At 49.7% G+C, this 16,583-nt stretch overlaps 1 protein-coding gene across 10 annotated transcripts in view; it reads right to left on the minus strand.

Moving 5' to 3' along the window:
- Nucleotides 1-11,550: 11,550 nt before the first annotated feature.
- Nucleotides 11,551-16,583, minus strand: part of BCL2L1 (BCL2 like 1) — a 64,516-nt gene continuing 59,483 nt past the window's right edge. For 9 of the 10 annotated variants that reach the window (XM_033186044.1, XM_033186043.1, XM_033186040.1 and 6 more), the window contains exon 3: nt 11,551-13,182. In XM_033186044.1, the coding sequence (XP_033041935.1) occupies nt 13,045-13,182 (138 nt within the window). In that variant the 3' untranslated portion in view covers nt 11,551-13,044. The remainder of the gene's footprint in view (nt 13,183-16,583) is intronic. The other variant, XR_004431191.1, reaches the window with a different exon arrangement.

The following is a 16,583-nucleotide window of genomic DNA, read 5'->3' on the forward strand; positions in this document are numbered from 1 at the left end:
TCACCGTCCTGCTCCAAACCACCACACTATCCTTTCTCTGGTCCCTTGCTGCTTCACCAGCATGAGCTGAGCTTGGCCAAGGTTGGCCTCTTCCCTTCTGGACATCTACTGTAGTGGTCAGCTGTGGAGAGTGGCCATCCACCTACACTCTACAGTTGGTTTTCCAGGTGCCCAGAGAGCTTGGCACAAAGTCCAGGTAAGATTGATATACCCTTTAGGGACAGCCAACCAGCTGCAGAGGGATGTTGCACTTCATAAATGGTTTGTAACCTACAACCCTATCATTATTTTATTATTATTTTTACAATGCAATCATAACAGTTATTTCTGGGGGAGGTTTGTTTGTTTTTTAAGTTGTTGTTGTTTTTTTTTTTCTGTAGAGATGGAGTCTTGCTGTGTTGCCCAGGCTTGTCTCAAACTCCCAGGCTGAAGCAATCCTCCTGTGTCACTCTCCCAAAGTGGGATTATAGGCGTGAGCCACCACGTCCAGCTTTTTGTTTGTTTGTTTGTTTGTTTTGAGACGGAGTTTCGCTCTTGTTGCCCAGGCTGGAGTACAGTGGTGTGATCTTGGCTCACCGCAAACTCCACCTCCTGGGTTCAAGTGATTCTCGTGCCTCAGCCTCCCGAGTAGCTGGGACTACAGGCACCCGCCACCACGCCTGGCTAATTTTTGTATTTTTAGTAGAGACGGGGTTTCACCATGTTGGCCAGGCTGGTCTGAAACTCCTCACCTCAGGTGATCCGCCCACCTTGGCCTCCAAAAGTGCTGGGATTACAGGCATGAGCCTCCATGCCTGGCTTGTTTTTTACATCAGTGCAATTAGAGCCTGACGTGGGTACTTGCTGACATGAGTACTGGTCATTTCCTATTCAGCAACAAGTTTACAAACCATCTCATTGGCCAGGCCACTATGTTATATTTATATTATTTTCTATTGTATATTCAGAAAAACTTTTTCTTGCTTTATGTCCACATTCTTGGTATCTTAGTGTTTTATTATTTTAAAAAATTATTTATTTATTTATTTATTTATTTATTGAGACGGAGTCTCACTCTGTCTCCCAGGCTGGAGCACAGTGGTGCGATCTTGGCTCACTGCAAGTTCCGCCTCCCGGGTTCACGCCATTCTCCTGCCTCAGCCTCCTGAGTAGCTGGGACTACAGGCACCCACCACCGCGCCTGGCTAATTTTTTGTATTTTTAGTAGAGACAGGGTTTCACCGTGGTCTTGATCTCCTGACCTTGTGATCCGCCTGCCTCGGCCTCCCAAAGTGCTGGGATTACAGGCATGAGCCACTGCACTTGGCAATATCTTAGTGTTTTTTTTTTTTTTTGAGACGGAGTCTTCCTCTGTCACCCAGACTGGAGTACAGTGACACAATCTTGGCTCACTACAACCTCCGCCTCCTAGGTTCAAGCCATTCTCCTGTCTCAGCCTCCCCAGTAGCTGGGATTACAGGCATGCACCACCACGCCCAGCTAATTTTTGTATTTTCAGTAGAGACAGGGTTTCACCATTTTGACCAGGCTGGTCTCGAACTCCTGACCTCGTGATCCGCCCGCCTCGGCCTCCCAAAGTGCTGGGATTACAGGTGTGAGTCATCGTGCCTGGCCTATCTTAGTGTTTTAAAAATGACTTCCTCAAATTTTAACATTGACATGTTAACAGTTCATAATATGGCCATTTAAATTTCATTTAAGAACTTCAAGCATTCACAAGACTCTCTATAATGAAATTATTAAAACCAATTATTTATATGTGAATTTATTGAAATGAGATGGCTTAAATAATTTAGGAGAGAATACTCAACGTGGTCAGAATTCTCACATGAGTGTATGCATATTAATTAAAAATCAGGGTGGGGCTGGGCGTGGCGGCTCACGCCTGTAATCCCAGCACTTTGGTAGGCCGAGGTGGGTGGATCACGAGGTCAGGAGATCTAGACCATCCTGGCTAACACTGTGAAACCCCGTCTCTACTAAAAATACAAAAAATTAGCTGGGCGAGGTGGTGGACGCCTGTAGTTCCAGCTACTCGGAAGGCTGAGGCAGGAGAATGGTGTGAACCTGGGAGGTGGGGCTTGCAGTGAGCCAAGATCGCGCCACTGCACTCCACCCTGGGCGACAGAGCGAGACTCTGTCTCAAAAAAAAAAAAAAAAAAAATCAGGCTGGGTGCAGTGGCTCACGCTTGTAATACCAGCACTTTGGTAGGCCACGGCTGGCAGATTGCCTGAGGTCAGGAGTTTGAGACCAGCCTGGCCAATATGGTGAAACCCTGTCTCTAATAAAAATACAAATTTAGCTGGGCATGGTGGTAGGCACCTGTAGTCCCAGCTACTTGGGAGGCTGAGGAAGGAGAATCACTTGAATCCAGGGGAGAGAGGTTGCAGTGAGCCGAGATGGCACCACTGCACTCCAGCCTGGGTGACAGAGCGAGACTCTGTCTCAGAAAAAAAAGAAAGAAAGAAATGAACATATATGATCTATATAAATGTATGTCTTCTTTGATTTTTATTTATTTATTATTTTTTTTTTTTCGAGATGGAGTTTCACTCTTGTTGCCCAGGCTGGAGTGCAATGGCATGATCTCTGCTCACTGCAACCTCCACCTCCCGGGTTCGAGCGATTCTCCTGCCTCAGCCTTCCGAGTAGCTGGGATTACAGGCATGCGCCACCATGCCTGGCTAATTTTGTATTTTTAGTAGAGACGAGGTTTCTCCATGTTGGTTAGGCTGGTCTCGAACTCCTGACCTCAGGTGATCCGCCCACCTCAGCCTCCCAAAGTGCTGGGATCACAGGCATGAGCCACCGCACTTGGCTGTGCCCAGCCATTTCTATTATTTTCTTTTTCTTTTTTTGAGATGGAGTTTTGCTATTGTTGCCCAGGCTGGAGGGCAATGGTGCCATCTCAGCTCACTGCAACCTCTGCCTCCCAGGTTCAAGTGATTCTCCTGCCTCAGCCTCCTGAGTAGCTGGGATTACAGATGCCCGCCACCATGCCCAGCTAATTTTTTTGTATTTTTAGCAGAGATGGGGTTTTACCATGTTGCCATGTTGGCCAGGCTGGTCTTGAACTCTTGACCTCGGGTGATCTGCCCGCCTCGGCCTCCCAAAGAGCTGGGATTACAGGCGCGAGCCAGCACGCATGGCCCATTTCTATTATTTTCAATATATTAAGAAATAGTTATTGTTATTTTTGCCTCATGACAAAGACTATGATGGTAGAGATAGAAAAATAGAAAGCTGGGCATTATGTAATAAATTATTTTATTTTATTGTTCTTTTCTGTCTTTCTTTCTTTTTTTTTTTTTTTTGAGACAGCCTCTTGCTCCATCACCCAGGCTGGAATACAATGGTGTGATCTCAGCTCACTGCAACCTCCACCTCCTGGGTTCAAGCAATTCTCCTGCCTCAGCCTCCAGAGCAGCTGGGATTATAGGTGCGCACCACCACACCTAGCTAAAATTTTTTTGTATTTTTAGTAGAAATGGGGTTTCACCATGTTGGCCAGGCTGGTCTCAAACTCCTGACCTCAAGTGATCTGCCCGCCTCAGCCTCTCAAAGTGCTGGAATTACAGGTGAGAGCCACCGCAGCCAGCCCATTTTATTTTATTTTCTGAGTCAGGGTCTTGCTCTGTCGTCCAGGCTGGAGTTCAGTGGTGTGATCACAGCTCACTGCAGCCTCAACCTTCTGGGCTTAAGTGACTATCCCACCTCAGACTCCCTATTAGTGGGGAATACAGGCACGTGCCACCAAGCCCAGCTAATTTTTGTATTTTTTTTGTAAAGATGGGGTTTTGCCATGTTGCCCAGGTTGGTCTGGAACTCCTGGGTTCAAGCAATCTGCCCACCTCAGCCTCCCAAACTGCTGGAATTACAGGTGTGAGCCACCACACCTGGCCTATGTAATAAATTTAATCATGACATAAATTGCCGGGTTTTCTTTTTTTTTTTTTTTTTTTTTGAGACGGAGTCTCGCTATCACCAGGCTGGAGTGCAGTGGCCGGATCTCAGCTCACTGCAAGCTCCGCCTCCCGGGTTCACGCCATTCTCCTGCCTCAGCCTCCCAAGTAGCTGGGACTACAGGCGCCCACCACGTCGCCCGGCTAGGTTTTTGTATTTTTTAGTAGAGACGGGGTTTCACCATGTTAGCCAGGATGGTCTCGATCGCCTGACCTCGTGATCCACCCGTCTCAGCCTCCCAAAGTGCTGGGATTACAGGCTTGAGCCACCGCGCCCGGCAATTGCCGGGTTTTCTGCATGATTTGTTAATTTTTAAAAATTGCACAAGTGAGCCAGGCATGGTAGTTCACATCTGTAATCCCTGCACTTTGGAGGGGTCGAGGCAGGAGGATCACTTGAGCCCAGGAGTTCCAGACCAGCCTGGGCAACATAAGGAAACCATGTCTCCATTAAAAAAAAAAATTGCACAAGCAATATACAAAATTATTATCTTAAACTTCTACAGAACTCAGAAGACTACAAAGAAGTGAAAGCTGGCGGCCGGGCGCGGTGGCTCAAGCCTGTAATCCCAGCACTTTGGGAGGCCGAGACGGGCGGATCACAAGGTCAGGAGATCGAGACCATCCTGGCTAATACGGTGAAACCCCGTCTCTACTAAAGAATACAAAAAACGAGGCGGGCGCCTGTAGTCCCAGCTACTTGGGAGGCGGAGGCAGGAGAATGGCGTAAACCGGGAGGCGGAGCTTGCAGTGAGCTGAGATCCGGCCACCGCACTCCAGCCTGGGCGACAGAGCCAGACTCTGTCTCAAAAAAAAAAAAAAAAAAAGAAGTGAAAGCTGGCTAAAAACCTTTTTTTTTTTTAAAATAATTTAATAAATCACAAACAGGTGTTGGCTGGGCACCGTGGCTCATGCCTGTAACCCCAGCACTTTGGGAGGCTGAGGCGGGCAGATCACCTGAGGTCAGGAGTTTAAGACCAGCCTTGCCAACATAGCGAAACCCCATTGCTACTAAAAATACAAAAATTAGCTGGACATGGTGGCAGGCACCTGTAATCCCAGCTACTCAGGAGGCTGAGGCAGGAGAATTGCTTGAACCCGGGAGGTGGAGGCTGTGGCAAGCCGAGATGGCATCATTGTACTCCAGCCTGGGCAAGAGACCGAGACTCCATCTCAAACAAAACAAAACAAAACAAAACCATGAACAGGTGCTGAATTTTAGAAAATACTATTTTCATATCTCCTGAACTAATCATAAGCATTTTCTTTGTTAATTTTTCAACACAATAAATTACATAGATAAATTTCCTGGCTGGGTGCGGTGGCTCATGTCTGCAATTCCAGCACTTTGGGAGGCCAAGGCAGGCAGATCACTTGAGGTCAAGAGTCCAAGACCAGCCTGGCCAACATGGTGAAACCCTGTCTCTATTAAAAATACAAAAATTAGCCTGGCATGGTGGTGCATGCTTGCAATTCCAGCTACTTGGGAGGCTGAGGCAGGAAAATCACTTGAACTTTGGAGGCGGAGGTTGCAGTGATCTGAGATGGTGCCACTGCACTCCGTCTCAAAAAAAAAAAAAAAAGAAAGAAAGAAAAAAGAAAAAATTCCTATATGTAGTCCATCTTGTTTACCTGGAATAAACCCTACTAACTTGTGATATATTATTATTTTAATATGTTGTTAGGTTTGATTTGTTAATATTATAACTTTGGCATACATGTTCATAAGTAATAGCGACCTATTAATTCCCTTTCTTTTCCTTCCTTTCTTCCTTCTTTCCTTCTGTGTTTCCCTCCCTCCCTCCCTCCCTCCCTCCCTTCTTTTCTTCCTTCCTCTCTCTTTCTTGGTGTTGTACAGCCTTGCCCAGTTTTTTCTTTTTCTTTTTTTTTTTTTGAGACGGAGTCTGGCTCTGTCACCCAGGCTGGAGTGCAGTGGCATGATCTTGGCTCACTGCAAGCTCCATCTCCCAGGTTCATGCCATTCTACTGCCTCAGCCTCCTGAGTAGCTGGGACTACAGGCGCCTGCCACCAGGCTCGGCTAATTTTTTTTGTATTTTTAGTAGAGATGGGGTTTCACCATGTTAGCCAGGATGGTCTCGATCTCCTGACCTTGTGATCTGCCCATCTCAGCTTCCCAAAGTGCTGGGATTACAGGCGTGAGCCACCTCGCCTGGCAGCCTTGCCTAGTTTTTTTTTTTTTTGAGACGGAGTCTCGCTCTGTCACCCAGGCTGGAGTGCTGTGGCCGGATCTCAACTCACTGCAAGCTCCGCCTCCCGGGTTCACGCCATTCTCCTGCCTCAGCCTCCCGGGTAGCTGGGACTACAGGCGCCCCCACGTCACCCGGCTAGTTTTTTGTAGTTTTTTTAGTAGAGACGGGGTTTCACCATGTTAGCCAGGATGGTCTCGATCTCCTGACCTCGTGATCCGCCCGTCTCGGCCTCCCAAAGTGCTGGGATTACAGGCTTGAGCCACCGCGCCCGGCCGCCTAGTTTTAATAACAGTTATAATGGTAAAGAAAGAAAGAAGAGTTTGAAAGATTTATATCTTTTCCTGTGTTCTGAACTCATTATTTTAAAATATTCAAAACGAAAACATACATTTGGATTGATTTCAAATCCAACTGAATACAAGAAATATTAACATTAATTTGTCAATTAAAGAAAGGAAGAGCTATTAGAATGTTTAAATATAATTTCAATAGTAAGCTTTGGAATGGTTTACATTTTTCTTTTATTTCCTACTTGAAATTACGAAGTCTCTCTCTTTTTTTTTTTTTTTTTGAGATAGAGTCTTGCTCTGTGACTTAGGCTGGAGTGCAGTGGTATAATCTCAGCTCACTGCAACCTCTGCTTCCCCGGTTTCAAGTATTTCTCCTGCCTCAGCCTCTCGAGTAGCTGGGACTACAGATGTGGGCCACCACGCACAGCTAATTTTTGTATTTTTAGTAGAGACAGGGTTTCACCCATCCCGAAGTGCTGGGATTATAGGCATGAGCCACCATGCTGAGCTCTGTGTGAGCCCTTCCATCCTTCCTTCCTTCCTTATGAGCCACCATACTGAGCTCTGTGTGAGTCCAGTCCTCCCCTCCCCTCCCCTCCCCTCTCCTTCCTCCCTTCCTTTTTTTTTTTTGACGGAGTTGCGCTCTGTCACCCAGGCTGGAGTGCAGTGGTGCGATCTCAGCTCACTGCAACCTCCGCCTCCTGGGTTCAAGCTATTCTCCTGCCTCAGCCTCCAGAGTAGCTGGGATTACAGGCACATGCCACTATTCCCGTCTAATTTTTTGTATTTTTTTTTTTTTTTTTAATAGAGACAGGGTTTCACCATGCTGGCCAGGATGGTCTCAAACTCCTGATCTCATGATCCGCTCACCTCAGCCTCCCAAAGTGCTGGGATTACAGGCGTGAGCCACTGTTCCCGGCCGAGCCATTTCAATAATAAAACCTCATATAAAAGTTGCATTTACAGGACCAAAGTCAAGTTTTTGTTGTTGTTGTTGTTTTTTTTTTTTTTTTTTTGAGACGGAGTCTCGCTCTGTCGCCCAGGCTGGAGTGCAGTGGCCGGATCTCAGCTCACTGCAAGCTCCGCCTCCCGGGTTCCCGCCATTCTCCTGCCTCAGGCTCCGGAGTAGCTGGGACTACAGGCGCCCGCCACCGCGCCCGGCTAGTTTTTTGTATTTTTTTAGTAGAAATGGGGTTTCACCGTATTAGCCAGGATGGTCTCTATCTCCTGACCTCGTGATCTGCCCGTCTCGGCCTCCCAAAGTGCTGGGATTACAGGCTTGAGCCACCGCGCCCGGCCCAAAGTCAAGTTTTTAAAGAAAAAAATTTAAAATATCTCATGTATTTAGATGTTTTAATCAAAGTTAATACTTCATATTTTCTCTATGAAATATATTGTATTTCATTTCTTTCATCATAAATATGTACTATATGGAAATTGAATGAGTTTTTCCCCAGGAACCACATAGAAAGTCCCAAATCCCCTCCAGCTTTCCGTCTGTGCAATTCCAAGCATGTTCCATGGCAATATATAAAGTTGGGAATCACGGAGAGGTCTGGTTAAAAACTTGTGGAATACCGCACAGCTAGAAAAAAAGAATAAAGGTGACATCAGTTGGTAATTGTTGAAACTGCCTGGTGAGTACATGGGGATTCACGTCTGAATATGGAAACGTCTACAGGGCCGGTCTAGGTGGCTCAAGCCTGTAATCCCAGCACTTTGGGAGGCTGACGTGGGCGGATCACCTGAGGTCAGGAGTTTGAGACTAGCCTGACCAATATGGTGAAACCCCGTGTCTACTACAATCACAAAAATCAGCTGGGCGTGGTGGTGTGCGCCTGTATTCCCAGTTACTTGGGAGGCTGAGACAGGAGAATTGCTTGTACCCAGATGGCGGAGATTGCAATTCTCGAACCTGGAAGGTGGAGGTTGTAGTGAGCCGAGATCATGCCACTGCACTTTCCGCTTGGGCAACAGAACGAGACTCCGTCTCAAAGGAAAAAAAAGAAAAAAAAGAAAAAAAAGAAACCTCTACAAGATACAGTATGCAGGTGGAAAAAGCAAGGGAAAGTGTGTTTAGTATGTTACCATTTGTGTAAAAAATTAGTGGAGGATCAAAATATATTTATATCTGTGCCAATATGTGAAAAGATGTTTCTGGGCTGGGCGCAGAGGCTCATGCCTGTAATGCCAACACTTTGGGAGGCTGGGGCCAAGTGATGGCTTGAGACCAGGAGTTCGAGACCAGCCTGGGCAACATGGCAAAACCCTGTCTCTACAGAAAATCCAAAAAAATTAGCTAGGTATGGTGGCCTGCTCCTGTAGTCGCGGCTACCTGGGAGGCTGAGGTGGGAGGATCACCTGAGCCCAGGAAGTCGAGGCTTCAGTGAGCTATGATCACACTACTGCACTCCAGCCTGTGCAACAGAGTGGGAACCACTCTCAAAAAAAAAAAAAAAAAAAGACGAGTGAAGACATTTCTGGAAGCACATGGAGAATCTGAAGAAGGGACTTCAACGGCTATGGCTAGGGGCAGGAGCTGGGGACACATCGTGGGGGAGGGGTGAGTGGGAGCTGGAGGCTTTGGTCTTGAACCAAACAAGATGGCGATTCTGAGCCCCAGAGAGCCCATACAAGCTCTGAATCCAGTACTAAGGTTTGGAAGTATAGCTGTCTTTCTGGTGAGTAGGGTAGAGGGTGGAAGGTACTGGGGAAATGTGGCCCAGCGAGTGAGGTCGTGCACACTGAGCCGGAGCAGTTTGGGCTGGGGCTGGCTCTCAGGTCGCATCCTGTGGCCACCAGGGGGCAGTCAAGCCCATTCCGAAAAGCGGGCGGGGCGGGGCGGGGCGGGGAGGGGTGGGGCGCCCAGGGCAGGTCCCACCTCCAGGGCCGCCCTCCGGCTGGAGCTCCTGACCGCTTTTCCCAGATCCCTCCTGGACCGCCGGCCGCGGTCACGCGGGACTCCGAGAGTGCAGCACCTCCTCTCTTCTCCTGGAGAGCCCAGGGGGATGCCGAGTCCATCTCTGCGGTCACCCTCGACATCCAGTCCTCCTCCACCGCTTCTGGGTTATCGCATTCAATTGCCCATCACACCCATTTTGTAGAGGGGAAAGCTGGGTCACAGAGAGACTACGTAACTCGCTGGAAGCCACGGCTCAAGGAATGACGACCTGGGACACAAATCTGGCTGTCCATCCTCAAAACCGGAGCATTCATGAAACCATGGCTTCCTCACTGATCTCCGTGTTTCCACTCTGCTCCCCACTCCGGAACCTTCTCCACCCATCAGCCAGCGTTTTGGGGGCTCTCGGGCTGTATCACTCCCCAACTTACCACCTTTCTCTGGCTCTCACTGCCATTAGGATCAAGTTCAGTCCCCTCACTCCACCCTCTGTCATCATCTGAAACCCAGGAGCGTCCTCTCTCTTAGCTCTGGACACACCAACTTCCAACTTTTCTTCAGCCTGAAGACAATGCCTGCTCATCTGGTGCATTTACTGCTTCCTCCCTAGGCCCACTCTCCTGCTTCCCCACTTAATTTTAAGTTAACCGTGATGCACTCTTCAGGCCCTGGCTCTCATGTTACTTTCTCCAGGGAGCCCTCCCTGACTCCCAGACAAGCTCAGATCAAACTTACTATGAGTCTCTAGGGTTGCACTGGCTTCTGACGTGCACTTCATTTTTGTATCTATAATGGCACCGCTATTCTAAAAATCCATCATCCTTGAGTCTCTCTGAAGCTATCTCTACTCCACCTGAAATCCTGTGGGATCTACCTTAAAAATCTCAAGTCTGACCCCTTCTTACCTGCTTCCCTGCTAAGTACTTCATGTCTTGGTAGAAGACCAAACGGCTTCCTCATGGTTGTTGCTTTTCCTCCTTTGCCCTTATTGGGGCTTAGAAAACAATACCCCCAAGTATGGCACTTTGGCATGCTGAATACTTTGAACTAAAGGAGGCTGGAAGGCCTCAGAAACAAGATCTGTCTCCTGGCTTGCTGTCTCCCATTTCTCTTTCTCCCCTGAAGCAAGTAACAGAAACTAGCATTCATTCCTCTTCCCCAAGGTGGGTTATAGAAACTAGAACTCCTCTCCCCAAAGCAACTCATAAAACACAGAAATAGTACTGTAACCTTCCTCTGCTCTACTATGTACAAGCTGGCCACAAATTATTGGCTGGGCGTGGGGATCACTGGAGGCCAGGTGTTTGAGACCAGCCTGGGCAACATAACAAGATGCCCATCTCAACAAAAAAAAAATTTGAAAATTGGCCAGGCTTGGTGGCACCCACATGTAATTTCAGCTGCTCAGGAGACTGAGGCAGGAGGATTGCTTGAGCCCAGAATTTGAAGCTGCAGTGATCTATGACACCACTGCATTCCAGCCTGGGTGACAGGATGAGACCTTCTTAAAAAATAAATACTCTTGACCTATGTCTTGTCTCCTGTACCGGGGAGGAAGGAATGCTACACAGAGGCCAAGAAGAATCTGGACTGGCCTTGCTGGGTTGGCTAATTTAAAATTTTTTTTTGTAGAGACAGGGTCTCACTTTGTTGCCCAGGCTGATCTTGAACTCCTGACCTTAAGCAACCCATCCTCCACCTGCAAAGTATTGAGATTACAGGGTGTGAACTGCCACTTTGTTTTTCTTTTGTTATAGGAATGTCAGTCATAGAATCTTCTGATGGGTGAGGAAAGGCATCACACCTTTCCCCGACACCCTACAGCAGCCAGAGCCGTGCTTGTGTCTGTCTCCTCCACTAGAATTAATGCTATGTAAAGGCAAAGATTTTGTTTGAAGAAGTCCCCAGTGTCCAGGACTATGTCTGTGTAGAGCAGAGCTCAGTAAACACTTGCCAAGTGGCTGTCTCCCACTAGAATGTCAGCTCCTGAGGGCAGAGACTCTCTGTCCCATTCACATGCAGCCCCAGTGCCCAGCACACAGCATGTGCTAAGTAAAACCACAGGCCCAGAAGGAAGGAAGGACTTGTCCAAGGCCCTCCCCTGCGGGTGGCAGAGCCAGGACCAGTACCCAGCTCTCCAGTGGCCCCTCCTTTCCCCATCCCAGAGCACACAAGAGCCCAGGCTCTTTGTTCACTGAGTAAACACAGTTTATTACTGAACTGCACTTTCACCTTCACACAGACTATTTCAAAGAGCTGGAACAAGTGTGGGGTGGGGGTTGGGGGAGGGGCAGGTGCCCCTCAGGAGCCAGGACCCTCGGCCAGCTTCCCTGGACCAGGGCAGGGGAGGGAGCATCAGGCCGTCCAATCTCCGGGCACCAGCTCTCCACGTGCACGCGCACTGCAAGCCAGCAGCTCCTCACACATAAATACAGACACGCTTAACAAAAATAGTATATCATCTTCACAAGGAATAAAAACTAGTCTCGAATATGTACAGCAGAGCGCCCGGGGTGGCTGGGACCCCTGGGGATGAGACAGGCCAAGGGTGGAGAAAAGAGAGGGAGGCCTGAAGAGCTCCTGGCCAGGCCACTCTGACCTTGGTAGCTTGGCTCCCCAGGCTGGACAGGCGTGGGGCACAGATCTGCCTGGCCAGGCAGGACTGGCCCTTCTAGTCAGCCCTACCCCACCCCATGCAGCAGGCTCTCCTTCCTGCCCTTCCTGCCTGAGGTAGGGAAGACCCTGGGGCTCATAGCTGTTCCTGATAGCTTCCTTTCACCTCAGGGCTGAGTCCCCTGAACCCGCCATGAGGAGCAGCCCAAGCCTGTGGTGCCACAGGCTGCTCTTGTAGGAAGTGAGGCAGCTGAGGCCATCAACAGCTCTGGGGCACCTGTCTTGGGCCCAGTTGGTCCCTCAGTCATGGTCATGGGAGCCAGGGAGGGGAAGGGACTAGGGTGGTGCTGAACTGCAAGGGCCACCCTAGCATTGGCATGGGGTGCTTCCTGCAGCTATAGCCCCCTCCCTCCTGGGTGGGGCTGGCCTCTAGCCAGAGGCTTCTGGAGGACATGTGGACTGGGAGTGAGGACTCTAGCCTAGCCAGTCCAGAGGTGAGGAGGGAGTCCTGGTCCTTGCATCTTTATCCCAAGCAGCCTGAATCCCTAGTCAAAAGTGGCCCCTAAATGGCTCTTAGGGGGTAGGGATGGAAGGAAAGGGAACCCAGGTTAGTGTGGGGAGAGAGGGAAGGAAAATGATCAATTCTGAGGCCACAAACATCAAAACAAAGGCAATCTAGTCTCCTTTCTGGGGAAGAGGTTCTGAAAACTTTCAAGCTCCCTGGCAGAAAAACATTTTCAGGGAGGCTAAAGGGTAAGGGTTGCACCAATCAGGTAGGGCCCTCCTGCCCCCAGCCACAAACCCTTCCATACCTGCCAGCCTCCTTGGGACAGATTTTGTGGAAATTTTATGAATTCTGAGGCCAAGGGAACTGAGGTGTGGGAGTCTCAGAGAAGTGTGATAAATTCTAGAAAACTAACTGCAGGGAACCAGATCTGGGCCCAACCCTGTGGTGGGTAGGTGGGCATGGCCTGCATATAGTGGTTCTCCTGGTGGCAATGGCAGCTGGACGGAGGATGTGGTGGGGCAGAGGGTGGGAGGGTAGAGTGGATAGTCAGTGTCTGGTCATTTCCGACTGAAGAGTGAGCCCAGCAGAACCACGCCGGCCACAGTCATGCCCGTCAGGAACCAGCGGTTGAAGCGCTCCTGGCCCTTTCGGCTCTCGGCTGCTGCATTGTTCCCATAGAGTTCCACAAAAGTGTCCTGCAGGGAGAGAGAAGGAAGGTGCAGTGTGAATCTCAGAGTAATGTAGGTGGGTGGGGAAAGGGGCCATCTGCATGCTATGGCCTTGGTGACATGAAAAACTGTAGCCATCTGTGCCCACTCTGGGCCAGGTAAAGGGCTAAGGGTGGTCCTCTTTCTTGACCCTCAGTTGGTGATAACCAAACCACGTTACTGCTCAGAAAACAGGCAGAGAGGAGGAAAGTGCCCTGAGGTCAGTAAGTAGCACCTTCTCCAGAATCCAAGGTGGGAACGAGATGGGCAGGGTCAGGGAACTGATGGAAGCCAGGTGGCTGGAGCAGAGTGCAGGAGAAGAGGGCATGGGGGAGATGATGGTGCAGGGGTGAGCAGGAGCCAGACCATGTGTGGCCTGGAAGCCGCGAGGAGCCTGGAGTTGAGTCTGAGGGTAGTGTGGAGTGTGGAGACACTAGGCCTCAGACTTTCTACTGCTGCACCAGAGGGAGGGACAAGGAAGCCCAGGGCTAAATCCCCAGGGTGATTTGGGGCCAATTCAGGGGTAGATTGGGTCCTGGGACTTCAGCCAGAGGCTCCTCCCTCTGGAGGGAGTCTCTGGTGGGCAGGTTGGTGATGAGAAGAGCAAGGCAGAGAAGATAGGGTAACAATGACGCAGGACTGAGAGGCCTCCATGATGGGGTCTGTGAGGCCTTGTCCCTGTCCTCTATTGCAGGGGGTGTGACTCTGGGCCCAGGAGGTTGTGATCAACAGCCCTCTGCCCGGAATCTAAGTCAGAAGGGAAGCACATGATAGGGGGAAGGAGGAGCTGTGGGCTAAACTACCCAGCCCAGGGTGCAGCAGCCTGTGGGGCAGGGAGAGGGACACTTAGAACATACTTTTATAAGTAAGCGTTGTACCCAATTTGTCCTTTAATCCTCCCAACAATTCTGCAATGCAGGCTGTCTCTCCCCATTTACAGGCCAAGAAGCTGTGCCCAAGGGCCAAGGACCCAAGGACCCAGGGACTAGATCAAGGTCACCCATCTGTGTCAGTGGTGGAGCCAGAATCCAAAACTGGTGTCTGGCACCTAGAAATATGTAAGAAAGAAGTTCCAGGCTGGGTGTGGTGGCTCATGCCTATAATCCCAGCACTTTGGGAGGCTGAGGCGGGTGGATCACCTGAGGTCAGGAGTTCAAGACCAGCCTGGCCAACATGGTGAAACCCCGTCTCTACTAAAAATACAAAAATTAGCCAGGTGTGGTGGCACGCACCTGTAATCCCAGTTACTCAGGAGGCTGAGGCACGAGAATTGTTTGAACCCGGGAGGCAGAGGTTGCAGTGAGCAGAAATCATACCACTGCACTCCAGCCTGGGTGACAGAGACTCTGTCTCAACAACAACAACAACAACAACAAAAGTAAGTTCCGTGTGTGTGTGTGTAAAACGAATGAGTTACTGGCTGATTCTTACCTCTCTACCAAGACCTCTGCCACACTGGGCCTACATTTCCAACTGGTCCCAAATGGGCGAGTGGCTGCTCCGTCAGGGCATGCCATCTCCAGTTGGCCTCAGGTCTCACCTACCAATTTGCTCACTTGTGACCCCTGCCTGGGCCCACTTCCAGTCTTGACAACCCCCAGTCTATGCTCCACAGAGACTTCTAAAAACACAGGTCAGATCATAGCACACCTATGCTTGAAGCCCTCCAGCAGCTTTCTCCTACACTTAGAAGGCCAGCATCATTTATTTTTGTATACCTGGTACCTAGCAAAATGCCATGTGCACTGAGGTGCTAACTTGACTGAAGGAATCCTCAACACTAAGCCAGTAGAGAGCAGTGACCCATGAATCTCAGCCCTCGCACAAGCACACTCCATTCAGTCACTCCAAGTTCTCAACCTTCCCAGGGCTTCCATCACACCTGAAACAAAGTCCCCACTCCTTACCCTGGTCAGCAAGGTCTAGTGGGATCTGGCTCTAACACTTTCTGGCCTCCTCCCCACCCCTGTCCCCTGCACACTTCACTCCAGTCTCACTGGCCTCCTTGCTGTTCCTCCAATGTCTCCTGCCACAGGAGTCTGCTGTTCCCACTTGCGTGGAGCACCTGATCCCAGGTCAGCGCCTGCCTCACTCCATCATTTCACAACCATGACTCCCCTCAAATGTCACCTCCTAGGGGAGGCCTTCCCTGACTGCCTTGTCTAAAACAGTATATACCACCCCCATCTCTCTCTGCCTGTCCTCCCCTTACCTTCCTTGATTTTTCTTCTTAGTTGTTTCTTTTTTTCTTTTTTTAGACACAGTTTTTCTCTGTCCCCCAGGTTGGAGTGTGATGGCACAATCTGGGCTCAGAGCAACCTCCGCTTCCCGGGTACAAGCGATTCTCCTGAGTAGCTGGGATCACAGGCATGTGCCACCATGCCCAGCTAATTTTTGTATTTTTAGTAGAGACAGGGTTTTGCCATATTGGCCAGGCTGGTCTTGAACTCCTGACCTCAAGTGATCCGCCCGCCTCGGCCTCCCAAAGTGCTGGGATTACAGGTGTGAGCCACCAATCATATCTGGCCTCCCCCCAACCGCCTTTTTTTTTTGAGATGGAGTTTCGCTCTTGTTGCCCAGGCTGGAGTACAGTGGCGCAGTCTCGGCTCACCGTGACCTCTGCCTTCCAGGTTCAAGCAATTCTCTTGCCTCAGCTTCCAGAGTAGCTGGGATTACAGGCGCATGCCACCACGCCCGGCTAATTTTTTATTTTTAGTAGAGACAGGGTTTCTCCACGTTGGTCAGGCTGGTTTCAAACTCCCGACCTCAGGTGATCCTCTCACCTCGGCCTCCCAAAGTGCTGGGATTACAGGCATGAGCCACCACACATGGCCACCATTTTTTTTTCTTGTTTTTAAAAGATGTACCCAGACTGACTTTGAACTCCTGGACTCAAGCAATCTTCCTGCCTCAGCCTCCTGATCACAGGAACTACACTACACAGAATGACCACCGTGCCAGCTTTTCTTCTCGGCGCTTCATTTTTTTATTTTTAAATTTTTGTGACAGGGTCTCACTCTGTTACCCAGACTGTAGCGGCACAATCATGGCTCACTGCAGTCTTGACCTCCTGGGCTCAAGCGATCCTCCTGCCTCAGCCTCCTGAATAGCTGCCACTACAGGCACACACCACAATGCCTGGCTAAATTTCTAAATTTTCTGTAGAGACAGGGTCTCACTTTGTTGCCTAGGCTGGTCTCAAACTCCTAGGCTCAAGGGATCCTTCTGCCCCAGCCTCCCAAGTGCTGGGATTACAGGTGTGAGCCACCATGCCTGGCCTCACCACCTCACCACTATTTTCCCCTCTTAAGCTGCACCCACTCCTAGCACTTTTCACGACTAGATTCTGTACTTTGTTTTTGTTGTGATGTGTCTTCCATACTAGATGT

Source organism: Trachypithecus francoisi, unplaced genomic scaffold (genome assembly GCF_009764315.1).
Source record: "Trachypithecus francoisi isolate TF-2019V2 unplaced genomic scaffold, Tfra_2.0 Lachesis_group21, whole genome shotgun sequence".
NCBI classification, from domain to species: Eukaryota; Metazoa; Chordata; class Mammalia; order Primates; family Cercopithecidae; genus Trachypithecus; species Trachypithecus francoisi.